This window comes from Argopecten irradians, chromosome 3, assembly GCF_041381155.1.
Source record: "Argopecten irradians isolate NY chromosome 3, Ai_NY, whole genome shotgun sequence".
Taxonomy (NCBI): Eukaryota; Metazoa; Mollusca; class Bivalvia; order Pectinida; family Pectinidae; genus Argopecten; species Argopecten irradians.
Genome location: NC_091136.1, coordinates 28,565,950 through 28,590,401, shown reverse-complemented (window position 1 = coordinate 28,590,401; position 24,452 = coordinate 28,565,950). Strand labels below are relative to the sequence as shown.

Genomic DNA, 24,452 nt, shown 5'->3' with positions numbered 1-24,452 from the left:
TCCGGTATATGTCATGTTTATATATTCTCTACACTACTGTTTGTTTGTTTACGAGAATAAAATCATTGTTATATTGTCATTGTAACAGAAACCTATGATTAAAAGATCGTGAGAATAGAAGCTCCCTCATTGTTAAACCGGGTTGTGTTCGGTGACTATTACGTAATTTCTGTAAAATATGATGAGAAGGCCGATTAAGTTTACTGTTGTCTTTATTCTGTCCCAGAGAGAAGTCATTATACAATCGTTATAGGTTAAGATGGACATGGACAATTGACTTTATTAATAAAGATTAATTGTCAGTTACAAATAATGGACAAGGACATGGTAACAATTACTTGCGCATTTACGATTGTAGAATTAAAATCAATGAATTAACTGTATGCACAGTGAAATTTATCCAACGTAAGTTAAGGTATTGTTAATTTGAGACTTAAACAATAATTCAAATGTCAAAGCTTTACCTTTTGAACGACGGGGAATAATCAATATATAAAGTATGGGGGAAATTAGTATGTGGCAAAGTAGAGTTCACTTGCAGTGAGAGGTATATTGTTAATGCCCCAGTCTTCAGCCAAATAACAAAATGAGAATGGTTTTTCTTGAATTATCTTGAATTACACAAAACTCATTGTCTAGTTTTTTTGACCCATTAACAGGATAGATTGTATACGAAACGACAATTAAGCCTTGTTCTAATTTGGAAGTAAATGACTTTAAACCTGGAATGTGCTTACATCTGAATTAACAAAAATTTTTAAAGCTCTATAAAATATTCCTAATACCAAAAATTGGAGTTTAGTTTTATAATTTTAGGATTGATACAATAATATTGAAAAAAATGCTTTACCTGTAAAATATGAGGAGACAGCCCTATTAAGTTTACTGTTGTCTTTATTCTGTCCCTGAGAGATATGATGAATGTCATTTGGGAACTAGAGACAATTTTTCTGAAATTGCACTAAATAATAACATTTCACTTCCCAAAATTATTCATGAATTCATTTAACTATTAATGAAAAACATATCCTTTAGATATGCATGCTATTGATTTGTCCATTGTATAAGCAATATAAGGATATATGGTTTTTCTTGAAAAAAAAAAAAAAAAAACTATCCCACGATAATTAATGTAACCATTCAGTTGCCAACTTTACCGAATGCGTCATAGATATTTTTGAAATTTTTGAGAATATGTTTTATTACATAATGTTCTAACTGACGATTACTTAAATATTCTTGTTGTACAAGAACCGGAAGTAGCGTGAACTACTTCCGTTAAACTCTGTTCATCAGCAACAAAATTTTTCTATAGCAGTACCCTATCTTTTGGGGTTTAAGATTAAACATTTTTTTCTTAATGCGCTAAATAATAACATTTCAGTGCCTAATATTATCATAAAATTATTCCATTAATGAAGATATATCATTTTAATAGAAATATAACAGTGTGCGACCTTTAATTTATCACTATATGAGCCATATAATAAGGATATCTGATTTTTCTTGAAAAAAAACTACCCCACAGTGATTTGTCTGTCAGATGACAACTTAACCGGTCATGGATTTTTTTTTTAATTTTGAATATAGTTTCATAACATTATGTGCTACAAAGTTACTAAATGTTTTTAATGTACAAGAACTGGAAGTGGGTGTTCCATTTTGGTGAAAATTTGATATTGCTAAAAACTGACCTCCAAATTTGGCTATTTTTTGTTTGTTTCAAGAACCTGTAAAAAATATTTCAAATTTTCAAGTAACATATGTTCGAGTCAGTCAAAATTTGCGGAAATATATACTTTTGAGAACATGATTTCGTTTTTCGAAATTGAACTTTAATTTGATATAGTTTTGGACCGAAAAGGGAACCCTGGTGTACACCTCGGAATGGCAAAATTTTAAATTATCCCTAGCACTGGTCCCTGTGACCTTTTGAATGTTTTAAGGAATCTTACAGGTTCACTGTCTTAGTACTACAAAATGCACCTGTGTTTTGTTAAATTGATTCGTGGGCAAAATTCAATGGTAGGTGTAACCACAGGGACCTGTCACGAACATTTTTAACAGTTTACATATATATACTATACTATATATATATGTATACTGTTGGTTAAAAATTTTCGTGCCAGGTCCATATAATATATATATATATATGTATACTGTTGGTTAAAAACTTTCGTGCCAGGTCCCTGTGGGTGTAACAGGTCCTTTGCCTAGGCCGTTTTCGATTATTACGGTTTGATGGTTGGACCCATCCCTCGATACTCCAGGGGTTCCGATGACTTACGATCTCTACACCCCCTGGACTATCTCATATGTGATATTGAAGGCAGCTCAGCGGAAAACATTTGACCAATCACAGACCTGCAAAGATTTCCTTTGAAGCTACAGAGAGAGCGACGCCCAACTTCAAAGCCACACAGTCAACCACAATGTACCGTTTTATAAGGCTCTTTTGATGTACATCAAACGACTAAATTACCTGTTCTGTTTGTTGCCTCCAGTTTTACTATGAGATAGTCCAGGGGTTGTAGAGATCGTAAGTGATCGGAACCCCTGGAGTATCGAGGACCTGGGTTGGACCTAGTAGTTCGTTTATTAATTAAAGACGGACCTGGTGATCAGACGAGCCTTGGCAAAGCCCTCACAGGCATGTATTAAATACTGCAGGTCCGTCAGGATTTATAATTGAAATAATTACTTAAACCAACGGTCGAACCGGTTGTTCCGAATAAACGAAAACGTCCTTAGTCAACGAACAATAACTCTGTATAGATAATCTCACCGGAAGTTGTTCGAAACAGGAAGTTATAATAATCCAAGATGGAGGAGATCGAAGTAATGCAGTGATAGTTACAATATAAATCAACGCATAACTCGATCACTATGAAATTTATTCCACTTCATATACGCTCATTTGTTTGTATTTTGATACTGTTAATTCACAACAACAAGATATCGGCACTGCATCTTAAAGGGACATGGAACACAGGGAACTTCTACAAATATCTTGCCAAATTTGCCATTCAAAAAACAAACACGAAAGATTTATTGGACACAGAAGGATTTATCTATGGAAATATTACTTCAAGTAGTAATTCTTCTTCCATTGTAACATTAGTTGTTGTAGATAGTGAGTATTTCACGGAGTTTCACGGTAACAGTACACGTAAACTTCACAAAAACACCTGTGAGCGTATGTTTAGAAAGATTGATACCATAGCATTTGACTTTGAATGTAAGAAACATGGATTGGAGGATTTCCTTAGAAAAATACCCTGTGTTAAAGGGAAACTTTGCTCAGACGAAGACAACCCAGCCAACGTCTTACCGGGGTACCAGTTCACATACAAAGTCGAAGATTTTATGTCTCCAAGGTAACGATATAAACAAATGAATAATGACATACATAAGCTTACTCTCATAACATGACTATTGAGAATCAACTGGTCAGCGGGTTTTTATCGGACGTTATTTTGCTGAGATACGATGTAATTTTTCAAAAGTGTCTTGTCGTGCTATACCTATAACATTGTTGGAGTAACATAATTATTAATCCCTATTGAGATTCTTCCTCTAGACTCTTTTATATTCGGACGTCTGATAAAAGAGTCTAGAGGAGGAATCTCAATAGGGATTACATAATTATAAGCTTATATACAGAGTATAAATATTATATTCCGTTATTGATATTCAATCAAGCAAGCTTAATACCACTGAAAGATATTGATTATGGCTGAGGCAAGTGTTCAGTAGACAGGTAATTCATGAACGTCAAACCCTAGGCTTGCCGAGGTTTGAAGATTCAGGAATTTCCCTGAAGGTTGTGATTTCGTTGTCACACTCTCTAGGTAGGGAAATAATCTTTTTCTCCCATATACTAAAGAAAAAGATCAGATATTTGCCAAAGAAAGCATTGTGGGAGAACTAGTCCCATCAACAGGTTATGATCATCAGTAACCTAAGAAGTTGAACACTCAAAATCTTTAATTTAAATGCGTAATTTATGAAGAAGTTTTTGAGGAATGTCTAGAAAAATATTAGAAATAAACTATGTATATTATGAAAGCAAATAATGCTTACTATGTGTCGGTCTTTTGACATCTGATTTTAACAATATAGTTATTTCATGTGAAAATGGGCTTTGGTAAGTTCTAGCCTAATTACTGTGACATAATTATTCTTGACCTGATGCCAAATTTCTAATCCTTTTACTTTAAAAAAAAATTGTTTAAAGATGCTCCACGGCTGACAAATGGTATTTTTTCACTATCAAAAACAGGAGCAGACAATTAAATATTTTTCTTCAGTTGCAAAAGTTACTTACTTTACAGCATTACCACCATTGAAAGTTTGAGCTTCTAATTTTACTTCAAGTTAAAAATATGAAAATAGTTAATTGCATCCCAAAAAAATTTTGTGCCACTACATCTTGTATGGAATAATGAAGTAATGATTTTGCATGCACCAAAGGCGAAGTTCAAATGATGAATATCATTTATGCTCTGTCTTCCGTGGAGCATCTTTAGATTAAATGTAAACAATTGGAAATATTAATTTAATTTGTATATTGTAGCAGCTTTTGAATTAAAGTATTAAACTTGATTATTCCATTTTGTTTTAGGTTCTGGTATGTAAGTCTTGTTGCCTGCCAGCGTAACCATTGTATGTGGGAGAGGAATGATGACAAGCCTTTTGATCTGGACTATGACATATGGCTGGTCAATGGAAACCCAGCCTCTAAACATTTGAATCCATTTGAGCACCAGTTTTCATTTGATGACCATGATATTTTTGAAATTTATTTGGTTTTCTTAATATTCTATGGTTTAATAGCTCCAATTTGGATTTATGCTTTTCTGAAACAGAAGCATCCCATCACACAACTGTTTACATCTGTGATAGCATTAGAAGTGATAGGAATAGCCATGAACTTTCTACATTTGTTAATATTTTCATTCAATGGAGTTGGATTCTTCCCATTGGAAATAGTTGGAAATGCAGTAGACACAATATCACAGTGCCTGTTCATGTTATTCCTACTGCTGGTTGCCCGAGGCTGGACAATATCACACATGGAGATAAAGGGGCGAGCTGTTGTCTTCTCCATCTGGGGAGTGTATACACTCTCAAATTTCGTTCTTTATTTTTGGAATCTGGTAAGAGGTTTTAAATTATTACTTTGAACTCTAACATACTGCAATGCAATACTGAAAAATAACATTATAATTCACACAATACATTTTGTATATACAGGGACAGTTTGATGTTGTTTATACAATTATTTTTGTTTTGCTGGTCTTGAGAAAAATTTCGATTTATACCTGGTTTTCACTATAATGAATTTATTCTAAGTTTGCCATGATCCTGACAATTTAAAATTAGTATTATTGCATAGTTCAACTGTTTTATCCTTGAGACCTGAGAGAGGCTATTTCTTTTTCACGCAGGCTTCAGTCACTTTTTACATTATACATTTTATATCATTTATATATAAACTTTTAACTAAATTGATACAGTGATGAACTTAAGTCTTTCTAACTAAATGCCACAAAATGATTGCTCTGCCTGTCTTACTTACTGGTTACCACCTACATCACTCTGCCTTTTACTAATTTTAAAGCTTTATCTCTCCTAAAGCCAGTTGTTCTGTTGGCATTCTATGTCTACTAAAGCCAGTGTTCTGTTGGCAATTCTATGTCTACTAAAGCCAGTGTTCTGTTGGCATTCTATGTCTACTAAAGCCAGTGTTCTGTTTGGCATTCTATGTCTACTAAAGCCAGTGTTCTGTTGGCATTCTGTCTGCTAAAGCCAGTGTTCTGTTGGCATTCTGTCTGCTAAAGCCAGTGTTCTGTTGGCATTCTGTCTACTAAAGCCAGTGTTCTGTTGGCATTCTGTCTGCTAAAGCCAGTGTTCTGTTGGCATTCTGTCTGCTAAAGCCAGTGTTCTGTTGGCATTCTATGTCTACTAAAGCCAGTGTTCTGTTGGCATTCTATGTCTACTAAAGCCAGTGTTCTGTTGGCATTCTATGTCTACTAAAGCCAGTGTTCTGTTGGCATTCTATGTCTACTAAAGCCAGTGTTCTGTTGGCATTCTGTCTACTAAAGCCAGTGTTCTGTTGGCATTCTGTCTGCTAAAGCCAGTGTTCTGTGGGCATTCTGTGTCTACAAAAGCCAGTGTTCTGTTGGCATTCTATGTCTACTAAAGCCAGTGTTCTGTTGGCATTCTATGTCTATGTTCTGTTGGCATTACTGTCTACTAAAGCAGTGTTCTGTTTGCATTCTATGTCTACTAAAGCCAGTGTTCTGTTGGCATTCTATGTCTGTTAAAGCCTGTGTTCTGTTGGCATTCTATGTCTAAAAGCCAGTGTTCTGTTGGCATTCTATGTCTACTAAAGCCAGTGTTCTGTTGGCATTCTATGTCTACTAAAAGCCAGTGTTCTGTTGGCATTCTATGTCTACTAAAGCCAGTGTTCTGTTGGCATTCTGTCTGCTAAAAGCCAGTGTTCTGTTGGCATTCTATGTCTACTAAAGCCAGTGTTCTGTTGGCATTCTGTCTACTAAAGCCAGTGTTCTGTTGGCATTCTATGTCTACAAAAGCCAGTGTTCTGTTGGCATTCTATGTCTACTAAAGCCAGTGTTCTGTTGGCATTCTATGTCTACTAAAGACAGTGTTCTGTTGGCATTCTATGTCTACAAAAAGCCAGTGTTCTGTGGGCATTCTGTCTGTTAAAGCCAGTGTTCTGTGGCATTTTGTGTCTGACTAAAGCCAGTGTTCTGTGGGCATTCTGTCTGCTAAAGCCATGTTCTGTTGGCATTCTGTCTGCTTAAGCCAGTGTTCTGTTGACATTTCGTGTCTGCTAAAGCCAGTGTTCTGTTGGCATTCATGTCTGCTAAAGCCAGTGTTCTGTTGGCATTCTATGTCTACTTAAGCCAGTGTTCTATTGGCATTTCGTGTCTGCTAAAGCCAAGTGTTCTGTTGGCATTCTATGTTACTAAAGCCAGTGCTCTGTTGGTATTCTACATGTCTGCTAAAGCCAGTGTTTCTGTTGGCATTCTATGTCAACTAAATCCCAGTGTTTTGTGGGCATTCTGTCTGTTGAAGACAGTGTTCTGTTGGCATTTTATGTCTGTTTTTTATTCTTGCTAAAGCCAGTGTTCTCGTTGGCATTCTATGTCTACAAAAAGCTAGTGTTCTGTTGGCATTCTATGTCTAGTAAAGCCAGTGTTCTGTGGGCATTCTGTCTGTAAAGGACAGTGTTCTTGTTGGCATTCTATGTCAAACTAAAGCCAGTGTTCTAGGTGGGCATTTCTGTCTGTTAAAGACAATGTGTTCTGTTGGGCATTCTTTGTCAAACTAAAGCCAGTGTTCTGTGGGCATTCTGTCTGTTAAAGACAGTGTTCTGTTGGTATTCTGTGTCTACTAAAGCCAGTGTTCTGTTGGCATTCTATGTCTACTAAAGCCAATGTTCTGTTGGCATTCTATGTCAAACTAAAGCCAGTGTTCTTTTGGCATTCTATGTCTACTAAAGCCAGTGTTCTGTTGGCATTTTATGTCTGCTAAAGCCAGTGTTCTGTTGGCATTCTATGTCTACAAAAGCCAGCTAGTGTTCTGTTTGGCATTCTATGTCTAGTAAAGCCAGTGTTCTGTTGGCATTCTGTCTGCTAAAGCCAGTGTTCTGTGGGCATTCTGTCTGCTAAAAGCCAGTGTTCTGTTGGCATTTTGTGTCTGTTGCTAAAGCCAGTGTTCTGTGGGCATTCTGTCTGTTAAAGCCAGTGTTCTGTGGGCATTCTGTCTGGCTTAAGCCAGTGTTCTGTTGACATTTCGTGTCTGCTGAAAGCCAAGTGTTCTGTTGGCATTTCTGTCTGCTAAAGCCAGTGTTCTGTTGGCATTCTATGTCTATTTAAGCAGTGTTTCTATTGGCATTTAGTGTCTGCTAAAGCCGAGTGTTCTGTTGGCATTCTATGTATACTAAAGCCAGTGCTCTGTTGGTATTCTACATGTCTGCATAAAGCCAGTGTTTTCTGTATGGCATTCTATGTCTAACTAAATCCCGTGTTTTGTGGGCATTCTGTCTGTTGTAAGACAATGTTCTGTTGGGCATTTTATGTCTGCTAAAGCCAGTGTTCTGTTGGACATTCTATGTCTACAAAAGCAAGCTAGTGTTCTGTTGGCATTCTATGGTCTAGTAAAGCCAGTGTTCTCCGTGGGCAATTCTGTCTGTTAAAGTACAGCTGTTCTGTTGGCATTCTATGTCAACTAAAGCCCAGTGTTCTGTGGGCATTCTGTCTAGTTAAAGACAGTGTGTTCTGTGCATTCTATGTCAACTAAAGCCAGTGTTTTGTGGGCATTCTGGTCTGTTGTAGAACAGTGTTCTGTTGGCATTTTATGTCTGCTAAAGCCAGTGTTCTGTTGGCAGTCTATGTCTACAAAAGCAAGCTAGTGTTCTGTTGGCATTCTATGTCTAGTAAAGCCAGTGTTCTGTGGGCATTCTGTCTGTTAAAGGATACAGTGTTTCTGTTGGAAATTCAATGTCAACTAAAGCCAGTGTTCTGTGGGCATTCTAGTCTGTTAAAGACAAGTGTTCTGTCTGGCATTCTATGTCAACTAAAGCCAGTGTTCTGTGGGCATTCTGTCTGTTAAAGACAGTGTTCTGTTGGCATAATTTGTGTCATGCTAAAGCCAGTGTTCTGTTGGCATTCTAGGTCTACAAAAGCAAAAGTGTTCTGTTGGTATTCTGTGTCTACTAAAGCCAGTGTTCTGTTGCATTCTATGTCTACTAAAGCCAATGTTCTGTTGGCATTCTATGTCTAATAAAGCCTGTGTTTCTTTTGGGCATTCTTATGTCTACTAAAGCCAGTGTTTTTCTGTTTGGCATATTATGTCTGCTAAAGCCAGTGTTCTGTTGGCATTATATGTCTACAAAAGCCAGATTGTGTTCTGTTGGCATTCTAATGTCTAGTAAAGCCAGTGTTCTCGTGGCAATTCTGTCTACTAAAGCACAAGTGTTATGTGGGCATTCTATGTCTGCTTAAAGCCAGTGTTCTGTTTGGCTTTCTATGTCTACTAAAGCAAGTGTTCTGTGCATATCTGTTGCTACTAAAGCCCGTGTTCTGTGGGCATTCTATGTCTAAAAACTAAAGCCCGGTGTTCTGTTGGCATTCTATGTCTATAAAGCCAGTGTTCTGTTGGAATTTCTATTGTCTACTAGAAGCCCGTGTTCTGTTGGCAATTCTATTGTCTACTAAAGGCCACCAGTGTTACTGTGGGCTTTCTGTCTTCTTTAGCCAAAGTGTTCTGTGCATTCTATGTCTACCAAATAGCCAGTGTGTCTGTTGGCATTCTGTATACTAAAGCCACGTGTTCTGTGGGCATTACTGTCTGCTAAAGCCAGTGTTCTGTGGGTATGTCTGTGTCTACAAAAGCCAGTGTTCTGTTGGGCATCTCTGTGTCTACAAACAGCCAGAATTCTGTTGGCATTCTATGTCTACAAAAGCCATGTGTTTCTGTTGGCATGCTGTCTACTAAAGCCTGTGTTGCTCTGTTTGGCATTCTACTGTCTACAAAAGCCATGTGTTCTGTTGGCATTTCTGTCTGTTAATAGCCATGTGTTCTGTTGGCATTCTATGTCTACAAAAGCCAGTGTTCTGTTCGGCATTCTATGTCTACTAAAGCCAGTGTTCCTGTTGGCATTCTATGTCTACTAAAGCCACGTGTTCTGTTTTGGCATTGATTCTATGTCTACAAAAGCCAGCCCCCCAATGTTCTGTTGGCATTCTGTCTGCTTTAAAGCCAGTGTTATGTTGGCATTATATGTCTTACTAATTCCAGTGTTTGTTGGCATTCTATGTCTACTAAAGCCAGTGTTCTGTTGGCATTTCTATGTCTACAAAAGCCAGTGTTCTGTTGGCATTCTACGTCTACTCAAAGCCAGTGTTCTGTTGGCATTCTATGTCTACTAAAAGACTTGTTCTGTTGGCATTCTATGTCTACAAAAGCCAGTGTTCTGTGGGCATTCTGTCTGTTAAAGCCAGTGTTCTGTTGGCATTTTGTGTCTGCACTAAAGCCCAGTGTTCTGTGGCATTCTGTCTGTTAAAGCCAGTGTTCTGTTGGCATTCTGTCTGCTTAAGCCAGTGTTCTGTTGACATTTCGTGTCTGCTAAAGCCAGTGTTCTGTTGGCATTCTGTCTGCTAAAGCCAGTGTTCTGTGTGGCAGTCTATGTCTATTTAAGCCAGTGTTCTATATTGGATTTTCGGTGTCTGCTAAAGCAGTGTTCTGTTGGCATTCTATGTATACTAAAGCCAGTGCTATGTTGGTATTCTACATGTCTGCTAAAAACCAGTGTTCTGTTGGCATTCTTATGTCAACTAAATCCAGTGTTTTGTGGCATTTATGGTCTGTTGAAGACCAGTGTTCTGTTGGCATTTTATGTCTGCTAAATGCCAGTGTTCTGTTGGCATTCATATGTCTACAATGCAACGCTAGTGTTCTGTTGGCATTCTATGTCTAGTTAAAGCCAGTGTTCTGTGCGGCATTCTGTCTGTTAAAGGACAGTGTTCTGTTGGCATTTCTATGTCAAAATAAAGCCAGTTTTCTGTGGGCAATTCTGTCTGTTAAAGACAGTGTTCTGTTGGCATTCTATGTCAACTAAAGCCAGTGTTCTGTGGGCATTCTGTCTGTTAAAGACAGTGTTCTGTTGGGCATTTTTGTGTCTGCTAAAAGCCAGTGTTCTGTTGGCATTCTATGTCTACAAAAGCCAGTGTTCTGTTGGCATTCTATGTCTACTAAAGCCAGTGTTCTGTTGGCATTCTATGTCTACTAAAGCCAGTGTTCTGTTGGCATTCTGTCTGCTAAAGCCAGTGTTCTGTTGGCATTCTGTGTCTACAAAAGCCAGTGTTCTGTTGGCATTCTATCTGCTAAAGCCAGTGTTCTGTTGGCATTCTATGTCTACAAAAGCCAGTGTTCTGTTGGCATTCTGTCTGCTAAAGCCAGTGTTCTGTGGGCATTCTGTCTGCTAAAGCCAGTGTTCTGTTGGCATTCTGTCTGCTAAAGCCAGTGTTCTGTGGGCATTCTGTCTGTTAAAGCCAGTGTTCTGTTGGCATTCTATGTCTACTAAAGCCAGTGTTCTGTTGGCATTCTATGTCTACTAAAGCCAGTGTTCTGTTGGCATTCTGTCTACTAAAGCCAGTGTTCTGTTGGCATTCTATGTCTACTAAAGCAAGTGTTCTGTTGGTATTCTGTGTCTGCTAAAGCCAGTGTTCTGTTGGCATTCTATGTCTACTAAAGCCAATGTTCTGGTGGCATTCTATGTCAACTAAAGCCAGTGTTCTTTGGCATTCTATGTCTACTAAAGCCAGTGTTCTGTTGGCATTCTGTCTGCTAAAGCCAGTGTTCTGTGGCATTCTGTCTGTTAAAGACAGTGTTCTGTTGGCATTTCTATATCTACAAAAGCCAGTGTTCTGTTGGCATTCTGTCTGCTAAAGCCAGTGTTCTGTTGGCATTCTATGTCTACTAAAGCCAGTGTTCTGTTGGCATTCTGTCTGCTAAAGCCTGTGTTCTGTTGGCATTCTATGTCTTACTAAGCCATTCCTGTGTTTGTTGGCATTCTATGTCAACTGAAGCAGTGTTCTTGTGGGCATTCTGTCTACTTAAAGCCAGTGTTCTGTTGGCATTCTATGTCTACTAAAGCCAGTGTTCTGTGTGCATTCTGTCTGCTAAAGACAGTGTTCTGTTGGCATTCTGTGTCTACATAAAGCCAGTGTTCTGTTGGCATTCTATGTCTACAAAAGCCAGTGTTCTGTTGGCATTCTATGTCTGTTAAAGCAGTGTTCTGTTGACATTCTATGTCTACAAAAGCCAGTGTTCTGTGGGCATTCTGTCTGCTAAATGCCAGTGTTCTGTTGGCATTCTATGTCTACTAAAGCCAGTGTTCTGTTGGCATTCTATGTCTACTAAAGCCAGTGTTCTGTTGGCATTTTCTATGTCTACTAAAGCCAGTGTTCTGTTGGCATTCTATGTCTACTAAAGCCAGTGTTCTGTTGGCATTCTGTCTACTAAAGACAGTGTTCTGTTGGCATTCTATGTCTACTAAAAGCCAGTGTTCTGTGGGCATTCTGTCTGTTAAAGCCAGTGTTCTGTTGGCATTTCGTGTCTGACTAAAGCCAGTGTTCTGTTGGCATTCTGTCTGCTAAAAGCCAGTGTTCTGTTGGCATTCTGTCTGCTTAAGCCAGTGTTCTGTTGGCATTTCTAGTGTCTTGCTAAAGCCAGTGTTCTGTTGGCATTCTATGTATACTAAAAGCCATGTGCTTCTGTTGGTATTCTACATGTCTGCTAAAGCCAGTGTTCTGTTGGCAATTCTATGTGAACTAAACCAGTGTTCTGTGGGCATTCTCTCTGTTGAAGACAGTGTTCTGTTGGCATTTTATGTCTGCTAAAGCCAGTGTTCTGTTGGCATTCTATGTCTAGAAAAGCCAAGCCTAGTGTTCTTGTTGGCATTTCTATGTCTACTAAAGCCAGTGTTCTGTCGCATTCTGTCTGTTAAAGACAGTGTTCTGTTGGCATTCTATGTCTACTAAAGCCAGTGTTCTGTGGGCATTCTGTCTGTTAAAGACAGTGTTCTGTTGGCATTCTATGTCAACTAAAGCCAGTGTTCTGTTGGGCATTCTGTCTGTTAAAGCCAGTGTTCTGTTGGCATTCTGTGTCTACTAAAGCCAGCTAGTGTTCTGTTGGCATTCTATGTCTACAAAAGCCAGTGTTCTGTTGGCATTTTGTGTCTAAAGCCTGATAAAAGCCAATGTTCTGTTGGCATTCTATGTCTACTAAAGCCAGTGTTTCTGTTGGCATTCTATGTCAACTGAAGCCAGTGTTCTGTGGGCATTCTGTCTGTTAAAGCCAGTGTTCTGTTGGCATTCTATGTCTAACTATTAAGCCCAGTGTTCTGTGGCATTCTGTCTGTTAAATGACAGTGTTCTGTTGGCATTTTTGTGTCTACTAAAAGCCAGTGTTCTGTTGGCATTCTATGTCTACAAAAGCCAGTGTTCTGTTGGCATTCTATGTCTACTAAAGCCAGCATAGTGTTCTGTTGCATTCTATGTCTACTAAAGCCAGAGTTCTGTTGGCATTCTATGTCTACTAAAGCCAGTGTTCTGTTGGCATTCTATGTCTACTAAAGCCAGTGTTCTGTTGGCATTCTATGTCTACTAAAGCCAGACTTCTGTTGGCATTCTGTGTTTACTAAAGCCAGTGTTCTGTTGGCATTCTATGTCTACAACGCAGTTCGCAGACTTGTGTTGGCATTCTATGTCTACTAAAGCAGTGTTCTGTTGGCATTCTATGTCTACTAAAGCCAGACTTCTGTTGGCATTCTATGTATACTAAAGCCAGACTTCTGTTGGCATTCTATGTCTATTAAAGCCAGTGTTCTGTTGGCATTCTATGTCTACTAAAAGCCAGTGTTCTGTTGGCATTCTATGTATACTAAAGCCAGTGTTCTGTTGGCTGTTTTCTGGGCATTTCTATGTATACTAAAGCCAGTGTTCTATGTCTACAAAAGCCAGTGTTCTGTTGGCATTCTATGTCTGCTAAAGCCTGTGTTCTGTTGGCATTCTTCTGTCTGCCAAAGCAAGTGTTCTGTTGGCATTCTGTCTGCTAAAGCCAGTGTTCTGTTGGCATTCTATGTCTACTAAAGCCAGTGTTCTGTTGGCATTCTATGTCTACTAAAGCCAGTGTTCTGTTGGCATTCTATGTCTACTAAAGCCAGTGTTCTGTTGGCATTCTGTCTACTAAAGCCAGTGTTCTGTTGGCATTCTATGTCTACTAAAGCCAGTGTTCTGTTGGCATTCTATGTCTACAAAAGCCAGTGTTCTGTTGGCATTCTATGTCTACTAAAGCCAGTGTTCTGTTGGCATTCTATGTCTACAAAAGCCAGTGTTCTGTTGGCATTCTGTCTACTAAAGCCAGTGTTCTGTTGGCATTCTATGTCTACTAAAGCCAGTGTTCTGTTGGCATTCTATGTCTACTAAAGCCAGTGTTCTGTTGGCATTCTATGTCTACTAAAGCCAGTGTTCTGTTGGCATTCTATGTCTACTAAAGCCAGTGTTCTGTTGGCATTCTATGTCTACTAAAGCCAGTGTTCTGTTGGCATTCTATGTCTACTAAAGCCAGTGTTCTGTTGGCATTCTATGTCTACTAAAGCCAGTGTTCTGTTGGCATTCTATGTCTACTAAAGCCAGTGTTCTGTTGGCATTCTATGTCTACTAAAGCCAGTGTTCTGTTGGCATTCTATGTCTACTAAAGCTAGTGTTCTGTTGGCATTCTATGTCTACTAAAGCCAGTGTTCTGTTGGCATTCTATGTCTACTAAAGCCAGTGTTCTGTTGGCATTCTATGTCTACTAAAGCCAGTGTTCTGTTGGCATTCTATGTCTACTAAAGCCCGTGTTCTGTTGGCATTCTATGTCTACTAAAGCCCGTGTTCTGTTGGCATTCTATGTCTGCAAAGAAATATGTCTGTTTAAGGTTACACGACTGACCTTATTGTTTTACCCCCGACACTAAATTTTTTTCCCCACTTTTCTAAGAAAGAAAAAAAAAGTCCACAGTTTGGTCTCAGACTCTGGTTCCGGCCATTACTTTAAAGTGAAAGACACTAAAAAAAAAACTTTTGCTAACTATGTATTCCTAAACAGACATATCTTTTTTGTCCTAATCTAAAAATTAATTGTTGCTCTTGTTTCAGACTGAAGTGGATGAAATCTTTAACATTGATGAGTGGCAGACCTGGCCAGGGTACATAACGCTAGGTTTACGTGTAGTGATTATGATTTGGTTTGTCATAGAGCTTAGACGTACAGTATTCCATAGTAAACATCCAGACCGACTCAACTTCCTTCAGCAGTTTGGGGCTTTCTTCCTCGTTTGGTTTATATACCTGCCTGTCTTAGCCATCATAGGTACACAGATCTCAGCATTGTGGAAACATAAAACCATTCTTAGTAAGTATTTCAAGGTGTGAAATATAGTACCATTTTTAGGTGACCTGAAGGGTCAGGATGACCGTCCGTCGTCATGTGCCGTCAGCCTTGTGCCGTGCGTAATCTTTTCATTCAAACATCTTCTTCTCATAACCAGATGGCCCAGGGTACTCATATTTGGCCTGTAGGTTGCTGGGATGAAGGGCTACATAGTTTGTTAAAATGAATGACCTTGACCTTCATTCAAGGTCACAGGGGTCAAAAAGGCTAAAATCTTTGAACGATTTCTTCTAAAGACCCAGAAGCCCCAGGATACTGATATTGAGCCTGTAGCATACTGGGTTGAAGGGCTACCAAATTTGTTCAAATGAATGATCTTGACCTTCATTTAAGGTCACAGGGGTCAAATAGTCTAAAATCCTTTAAACAACGCCTTGTGAATATCTAGGAGGCCTAGGACCTGATATTGGGCCTGTGACATGCTGGGATGAAGGGCTACCAAGTTTGTTCGAATGAATGACCTTGACCTTCATTCAAGATCACAGGAGTCAAAATGGCTGAAATCTTTAAATGAGTTTTTGTGAATAACTAAGAGGCTTAGAGACCTGATATTGGACCTGTGATATGCTGGAATGAAGAGCTACTAAGTTTGTTCATATGAATAATCTTTATCTTCAAACAAGGTCACAGGTGTCAAATAGGCTAAAACCTTTAAACGACTATGTTGTATTGTGCTGATTAGTCAGATGACCGTGAAGGCCCATGGTCCTCTTGTTAGGAAGTATTATTAGGTGTGAAATATAATACCATTCTTAAAATTATAACTTTAATTGATGATGTTTCGATTTTACTCTCCAGCTATCACCCTGTGGTTAGATTTACTGTGTGTCCTGATATACAATGTGTATACTGTAATTGATGATGTTATGATTTTACTCTCCAGCTATCACCCTGGGGTCAGATTTACTGTGTGTCCTGATATACAATGTATATACTGTAATTGATGATGTTATGATTTTACTCTCCAGCTATCACCCTGGGGTCAGATTTACTGTGTGTCCTGATATACAATGTATATACTGTAATTGATGATGTTACAATTTTACTCTCCAGCTATCACCCTGGGATCAGATTTACTGTGTGTCCTGATATACAATGTATATACTGTAATTGATGATGTTATGATTTTACTCTCCAGCTATCACCCTGGGATCAGATTTACTATGTGTCCTGATATACAATGTATATACTGTAATTGATGATGTTATGATTTTACTCTCCAGCTATCACCCTGGGGTCAGATTTACTGTGTGTCCTGATATACAATGTATATACTGTAATTGATGATGTTATGATTTTACTCTCCAGCTATCACCCTGGGATCAGATTTACTGTGTGTCCTGATATACAATGTATATACTGTAATTGATGATGTTATGATTTTACTCTCCAGCTATCACCCTGGGATCAGATTTACTGTGTGTCCTGATATACAATGTATATACTGTAATTGATGATGTTATGATTTTACTCTCCAGCTATCACCCTGGGATCAGATTTACTGTGTGTCCTGATATACAATGTATATACTGTAATTGATGATGTTATGATTTTACTCTCCAGCTATCACCCTGGGGTCAGATTTACTGTGTGTCCTGATATACAATGTATATACTGTAATTGATGATGTTATGATTTTACTCTCCAGCTATCACCCTGGGGTCAGATTTACTGTGTGTCCTGATATACAATGTATATACTGTAATTGATGATGTTATGATTTTACTCTCCAGCTATCACCCTGGGGTCATCAGATTTACTGTGTGTCCTGATATACAATGTATATACTGTAATTGATGATGTTATGATTTTACTCTCCAGCTATCACCCTGGGGTCAGATTTACTGTGTGTCCTGATATACAATGTATATACTGTAATTGATGATGTTATGATTTTACTCTCCAGCTATCACCCTGGGATCAGATTTACTGTGTGTCCTGATATACAATGTATATACTGTAATTGATGATGTTATGATTTTACTCTCCAGCTATCACCCTGGGGTCAGATTTACTGTGTGTCCTGATATACAATGTATATACTGTAATTGATGATGTTATGATTTTACTCTCCAGCTATCACCCTGGGATCAGATTTACTGTGTGTCCTGATATACAATGTATATACTGTAATTGATGATGTTATGATTTTACTCTCCAGCTATCACCCTGGGATCAGATTTACTGTGTGTCCTGATATACAATGTATATACTGTAATTGATGATGTTATGATTTTACTCTCCAGCTATCACCCTGGGGTCAGATTTACTGTGTGTCCTGATATACAATGTATATACTGTAATTGATGATGTTATGATTTTACTCTCCAGCTATCACCCTGGGGTCAGATTTACTGTGTGTCCTGATATACAATGTATATACTGTAATTGATGATGTTATGATTTTACTCTCCAGCTATCACCCTGGGGTCAGATTTACTGTGTGTCCTGATATACAATGTATATACTGTAATTGATGATGTTATGATTTTACTCTCCAGCTATCACCCTGGGGTCAGATTTACTGTGTGTCCTGATATACAATGTATATACTGTAATTGATGATGTTATGATTTTACACTCCAGCTATCACCCTGGGATCAGATTTACTGTGTGTCCTGATATACAATGTATATACTGTAATTGATGATGTTATGATTTTACTCTCCAGCTATCACCCTGGGGTCAGATTTACTGTGTGTCCTGATATACAATGTATACTGTAATTGATGATGTTATGATTTTACTCTCCAGCTATCACCCTGGGGTCAGATTTACTGTGTGTCCTGGTGATGATCCATCTGCTATGGCCTAGTAGATCCATCCTGTATCTCATCAAAGCTGAGAGCACTATATCTACGTATGATCTGGAGATCACAGGTAGGTCACCTGTCAAACCTGTCTACAAAGACCACACATGGGAGACACACAGTCTTCATAGCCAAGTTACCATTTTGGATTTTGAAAATTACAATTTTTCTGAAGGTACTAAAGTGATCTTGCTCAAATTTAGGTTCCTCTTTATCTCATATTATGCATTGTGCATTTTGGGACTTCTCGGAAAACAAGATGGTTGACAGGTAGTCATCTTGGATTTTGGCAGACTTATAGATGATAGTGAAACAGTATAGATGTACATTCAATCTGATTAAGACCAGTTCTTACGCTATGAAGGATCCTGTTACCAATACCTGTAAGAGTTTTGTTTGGAGCAAAAGTATAAACAACTCTTATTCAGAGACAGTTTCTAATTTTATATGCCAGGGCAGAAGTCGATAAATTTTACAGATCATACATTTACATGCTGGAGATTAAGAATTTCTGGTAAGAAAATTGGGTGTACAATTAAGTAGTTGTTTGTTAGAGGTAATTACTATACTGTATGGTACAGGTGATGTGATTTAGTTGGCAGATTTGTAATATTTATGATAGATTTTTTTTGTGATGTAGAGTAGTACAATATTCAAAATCAAATTCTACATACTGTAGTAACAAGGTTGCCATATTTGCTAGTATAGGTTTGTTGTTTACTAATATGGTAATGTTTGTTTTAACTATGAAATTATTTACAGTATATAACTTACATTTATGAAGTAGCTAGGCTATATAATATAGAGACATTCTTTTATCATATGGTAAATGTACTTTGTAGTCTAGACACATAATTTTTGATGGTTTTCATGACATACCCTTTTGATAGATTCTCATGGTGTAGGTTTAAGCTTATAGTGTAATGTACGTTTAGATGAAATAAATTAACACATTGACTGTACACATATACATGTGTAGGTTTTGGGGATTTGATAACATGATATATCTGTAGAATTTCAGGAAAATGTTTGTTTTATCCTTTGTAGATATGATTTATATGGTATAAAATATCAAACTTCATGGATAAACTACTTGTATTTGTGGTGTAAAGGTTCTGTAGTATATACATCAAGTTAGAAAAATTGTTTATTATTAATAATGATTTTATATTTCTAGCAGTAGGACTCTTTGTAATTACTGTCATATATTTTGCAATTTATTATCACACATGTGAGTGAAATAATAACACAGTAAAAGGAAACATATAGGACATGTATAGTTAAAGGTAATGGTCCCATAATCTGTGAGTTCTAGTACAGAAACAACTGCTACAATTGATGACATCACAGCTATGTTTTGAACACCAAGTTAAAAACATTTATAGTTCAGTGTTTGTAGCACTTTGTGTCATAATTGATACAATATACATGTTATTTATTATAATTTCTAGAATATCTATGTATGTATTTTCATAGATGCCACAAATGAGATAACAACTTTGTTGATGGCCTAATGTTTATGTCTACGAACACTAACCTTATCTATATATAGTCTAACACTATTATAACAGTATACACTGTATCTATCCTGTAGGTTTACTAGATGTTGATGACCAGGAAGAGACAAGTATATTCACCAGAGAGACCCAGTTTGGTAAATCAATGGAGCCTAACCACAACACCATTCACAACGGCAAGTACCATCCTCACAACGGCAAGTACCATCCTCACAACGGCAAGCACCACCCCAAGGAAACACGGAATGTTCCGAATGGTATGCACCCTGTGATAGAGGAGAGCGAGGACCTGATCGAGATGGAGACTATAGATATCAACACTCAGGACTCGGAGTTATTATAGATTATTGTCTAATGATCTACCTGTTATTGTTTACTGTTGTAAACACAATGAGAACAAGTCAAATCCTAGGATTTATTTCCACTCTCATGCTCTCACTTATTTCAATTTGTCAGAAGCCTGTGATTCTTCAAAGTTTTCTTTATAATATTTTTAGCATACAATTGTTTGCTTTACTTTTCCCTTCAATATTTTATTATTTATCATTCCCTATTATGGTTTATGTTTAAGTATTGAAATACTATTGTTGAATCAAAAATCTGACTTCAGGCTGATATATAAAATCTGTAACTATTTTTTTCCATCTGAATCAAAATAAGTGTATATAAAAGGTTGTCCAGATATGTATAGAACATGATATAGAAATACCAATTCTTTTTACTATAATAAAGTATTAAGAGGCATAATCTCACTACTTTTTTCAGATGTAGGTATAAATTTAGGTTGAACATGGCATATTTATCTTATAATTGTGTCAGATTGAAATTAATGTTCATTTTGGCAAAAGTAACTTCAATGGCATAAGTCATAAGATTTATGCTATTTTAGAATTATTAGTCTGAAATTAGGTACAGGTAATCAGTAGGATTTGATTAATCCCTTGCTTTGAAGTTGTGATAAAAAATGTTCAAAGGGAAGATCACATTCCAGAGTATCTGAGACTTGTAAAAAATTAAAGACAATATTATATGGATATAAAATACCTGGGCCCGGTTTCTCGAAACAATCACACACAGACTTTGGTGGAAACTTAAAGGGTTTGTGACACAAAAACCTTTTTATAAATTTTCTGATAGTTTGACCCAATCAATGTTGGCTGACACACGTTTCACAGCACTCTGCAAATCTGTTTATCTACTTTAAGGGCAGTAAGGGTAAATTGCTGCCGCTGAGAAAACTTTAATGAGCTAGCCAGTCACGTGGTACCAACGCGTCATTTGTTTCACCATGCTCTGCTGTCTGCTATAGATACTATATATTTACAGAGAAAAACTACACAGTCTTCTAGTATTTTTTTAAATATCTGCAGTGTAAAACAATGACAGTGATATCCCTGCTTTGGGATTTGTTCCGGACATTATCCCATACCACTTTGACCCTTTGATGAACACTGATAATTCTCTTTCTACAGAGAAAGGGGATAACATCGCCAGATGTTTCAGATGCTGATCAAGAAAACCCAGAAGGTAATCAAATGTACAATAAATACCATTATCATGTCATAGATAATAGGTCATCTTTTCAACCATGAATTAAATTGACCAAGAAGTAATTTAATGCCTCCATATAAAACCCCATTCAAACAAATGATCAGCTCTTCTGTCAGCTCGAACTTGGCACTTATGTAATGCAACCATGTATCTTCTTTAGAAAGCGAAAGAACTTGTTTTAAAAAAACTTACTTTATTTTAACTTATTTTATTTGTGTGATTATTATAGCACTAAATTCATAATGACAGCCTGTAGGTGTTTAGCTCTATTGGTGTCTGTCTCATCAGCAGGGTGAGCCAGTTGGTGAACCAGTAACGTGTGCTGGCTGACAGCCTCGTTATCGCAATAATTTTTTGCATATCGGTCAGTTGCCCAGATGGCCCTATGTATAGCCTGGTATCTCAGTGTGTGTATTTGCCATCCCCATGGAGTGGGCTATTTCGATGGACTTAAAAGGGGCCCAATCTATAGACAACTTATCACTTATTGTGTCACAAACCCTTTAAGTTTTCCGCTTACCGGGTGTATAACCTATGTCAAAAATTTCATTTATTGAGTTTGTTTTGAGAAATGTGGTGCCAGATTGGTTATTTTGATTTAGCCACAAGGTCTTTTTGTATTACATTACATGTTGCTTTGAAATAGCTTTAGATCAAGTTTTAATTAAGTATGTTGAATATGATACATATCAGTGTCTACAAGAATTGAACAAAACTGTATTCTGGAATATTTGTTTTGTTTGAAAGTTTCGATTTTAGCTCTTTAGTAAGTGTTTTTTACAGCATTTTTGCTTTAAATTTTATTTCAGTGAAATGTACATTTAATTTTAAACGTATTCTTGTGTTTTTGGTGTGTAATTGGTAATTAGTATTTACCTGGCATAATGAGTCCCCGTCCCTTACTTCATAATATATGAATAAAATGACGTTCTTTTGAAATTGTGCTATGTACCACGTAGTCTGTAATATATACGGCTTAGATTTCAGGTTTCTCCTGATTTGAAAGAATTATAGCCCTTTGCTCAATGTTACTTTAATTTTTTACATTACCTAGAGCAAAATTGCTGCTATTTTTTTATATAAAAGCAAGTGTCTGAACAAGAAATTATAGCATTAAAAACCTGCTTTGTATATAAAGTTGAAAACATCCCTTTTGGGTATGTTCACATTTCCAGATCTGTATGCTTTAAGGGTAAAAGATACATAATTTGATAGGAAATAAATATATTAAAATAGATATTTATACATGTAGTTGAAATAGAAATTTAAGTGAAGAAGTATGTGAATTATCTTTGAAAAAAAAATCATCTATCAGTTATTGATTGGTCCGTGCTGGAGACATCTCAAGCATAGTTCTTTAAATTTTCTTTTTTTTACCAATGTTTGTTACTGAAATTCATTCACGATAAGGCAATATATATTATGTGTTATTTCCAGACAGTAAAGTAAGTTGATATATACTCATAAACATGTGATAAACAAATGATTTAGTTTAATAGGCTTAATAATGTATGTAATTATTTCTAAAATTAGAAACTTACTTATCAAATGCCATAGAGATCAAAATTATCCATCTCAAAGAACAAAATATCCGTCCTAGAATAACTGCATTGCCTGATATGATTGTATTTCACAATACTCCTCTATTAGAGATCTACACCATACTGTCATTTTATTAAACATGTACTAGTAAACTTCCTTTACAATTATCACTTTTAAATGTTTGCTTTAATATCAGTTGCTATTCCATTATTGAGATACTTCAGCAAAATACATTAACTTTTTTCTGAGCTATTGTTGTGCCATCTTTATCTAGAAATTGTACCAAGTAACAATTGGGTAACTTTTTCCTAAACAATAATTGCAAACATATTATTTGTAATTTTAGAATTAATGTAAACAATACAGATCTATATATAGAATAATTGTACCTTTGCATCTATCTTTAAATTGATGCTAGGTATGCATTCTGTTCATAATACTGGTACATATTTAAAAGTACAAGTCTTGTAGTTTCAGGTTTAACATTGAGGTATATACTGCAGGCAATCTACCATTATCTGGAATTTTTTACACACTGTCATGAAATACATGTATGCCTAGATTTAGTTCTTGTGTGTTATTACCCTGGTAGTAGTGATATACAGGTTATTACACATTGATTTGTTCATCAAACAAAACAAACACATCTTCTGTTGGATTTTTGTGTAACAATGCATAATTTATAAAGTAAAGCCATAGAATTAAAAATCTAGAACAATTACATGCCATTATTTTGTTACATGTCACATGGTTTTGTTATTGACAGCGTTGGAGACCCACGGCTGACTGCAATATGCACTGCTACACTTATTACAGATAATTGATAAGTGTATTATCTCTGATGATGTTTATTGAGTACTTCCAAAGGTCTGTTGGCTGGGGCTACATTTATTACAGATACTTGATAAGTGTAGAGATCAGCTGTGGATCTCTCATGATGTTTATTGAGTACTTCCAAAAGGTCTGTTGGCTGGTGCTACATTTAAACTCCACATTTCAAAATTTGTATGTTTTATTTGTTATCTTAGAGAAAATGAATTATGAATTCCACTAATTTTCTCATGAATACAAGTGATGTGATAAAACCCATGACCAATTGAATCATTACCGAGAAAATTCATTACTTGGTATATGTAAAAAGTGTGATAAATAGCTCTCCATAAAACTGTTTGTTTTTATCATGGCCTTGTTTGATTTTTTTCAATGGCGTATATTCTATAACTCATTGTCTGTTTTCTATGTTAAAATTTTATTTGATTTCTTTACACAAATGCGAGACTATGAAGTGCAATGAAATACCCATCAATATGAGGCAAATTACTGGTAATTTTTTTACCATATTAGGAAAATGGGTTGAAGACAGGGTCTGGAATCGATTCCTTGCTTTTAGTATTTTCTGCTCATTTTTTCAGTTTTTCTTTTCAATTTTTTTGTTTGTTTTTTGTTTGATACCTTCATGTAGTTCAATGTTTTGTTGGAAACTATATCATTGAATGCATCAAGTGCATGTAATTATCTTCAGGATGATTTACATGTACAACTATCATTTCTTACAGAAAAATACAGTAAGTAAATAAGGGGATCCGGACATAATTTCAATTTTATATTTGAAAATGAATGTCTCGGAACTGGCAGTCGTATATGGAACAATGTGGAATTGTAAGAATATACCCAAAGCTAGACTTATGTAACATTTTGATCTGAAGTCTGTTAAAACGTTTCGTTGTATGGTTGTATTTTGATTTGGTGTATTATGGAAAGGTTAATCTCCAATTGCATTATTTTAATCATGCTTACGACTAATTTTCTCAATTTAAATATATGAAATGGACTTGCTGTCTTCAAATTCTAGTCCCAAATGTTATTATACATTTCTATTCCCTAATTAAATTTTATCATTGTGGAGAATCTGAGACAAAAGGGTGAGAAAAAAAGAGTATAATTAGTGCTTCAGGAACAGTAAAAAACTAAAGTAATGTATAAAGGCCTACTACATTTCAGA

General features: G+C 36.5%; 1 protein-coding gene across 1 annotated transcript; it reads left to right on the top strand.

The window, feature by feature from the left end:
* The first annotated feature begins 2,807 nt into the window (after positions 1-2,807).
* Positions 2,808-23,843, top strand: LOC138318111 (integral membrane protein GPR180-like). The gene is made up of 5 exons (XM_069260221.1): positions 2,808-3,377; positions 4,625-5,159; positions 14,736-14,991; positions 17,785-17,910; positions 19,435-23,843. Exons 1-5 carry the CDS (start codon positions 2,887-2,889, stop codon positions 19,698-19,700), a joined length of 1,674 nt encoding a protein of 557 aa, XP_069116322.1. The 5' UTR covers positions 2,808-2,886; the 3' UTR covers positions 19,701-23,843.
* The last annotated feature ends 609 nt before the right edge of the window (positions 23,844-24,452 follow it).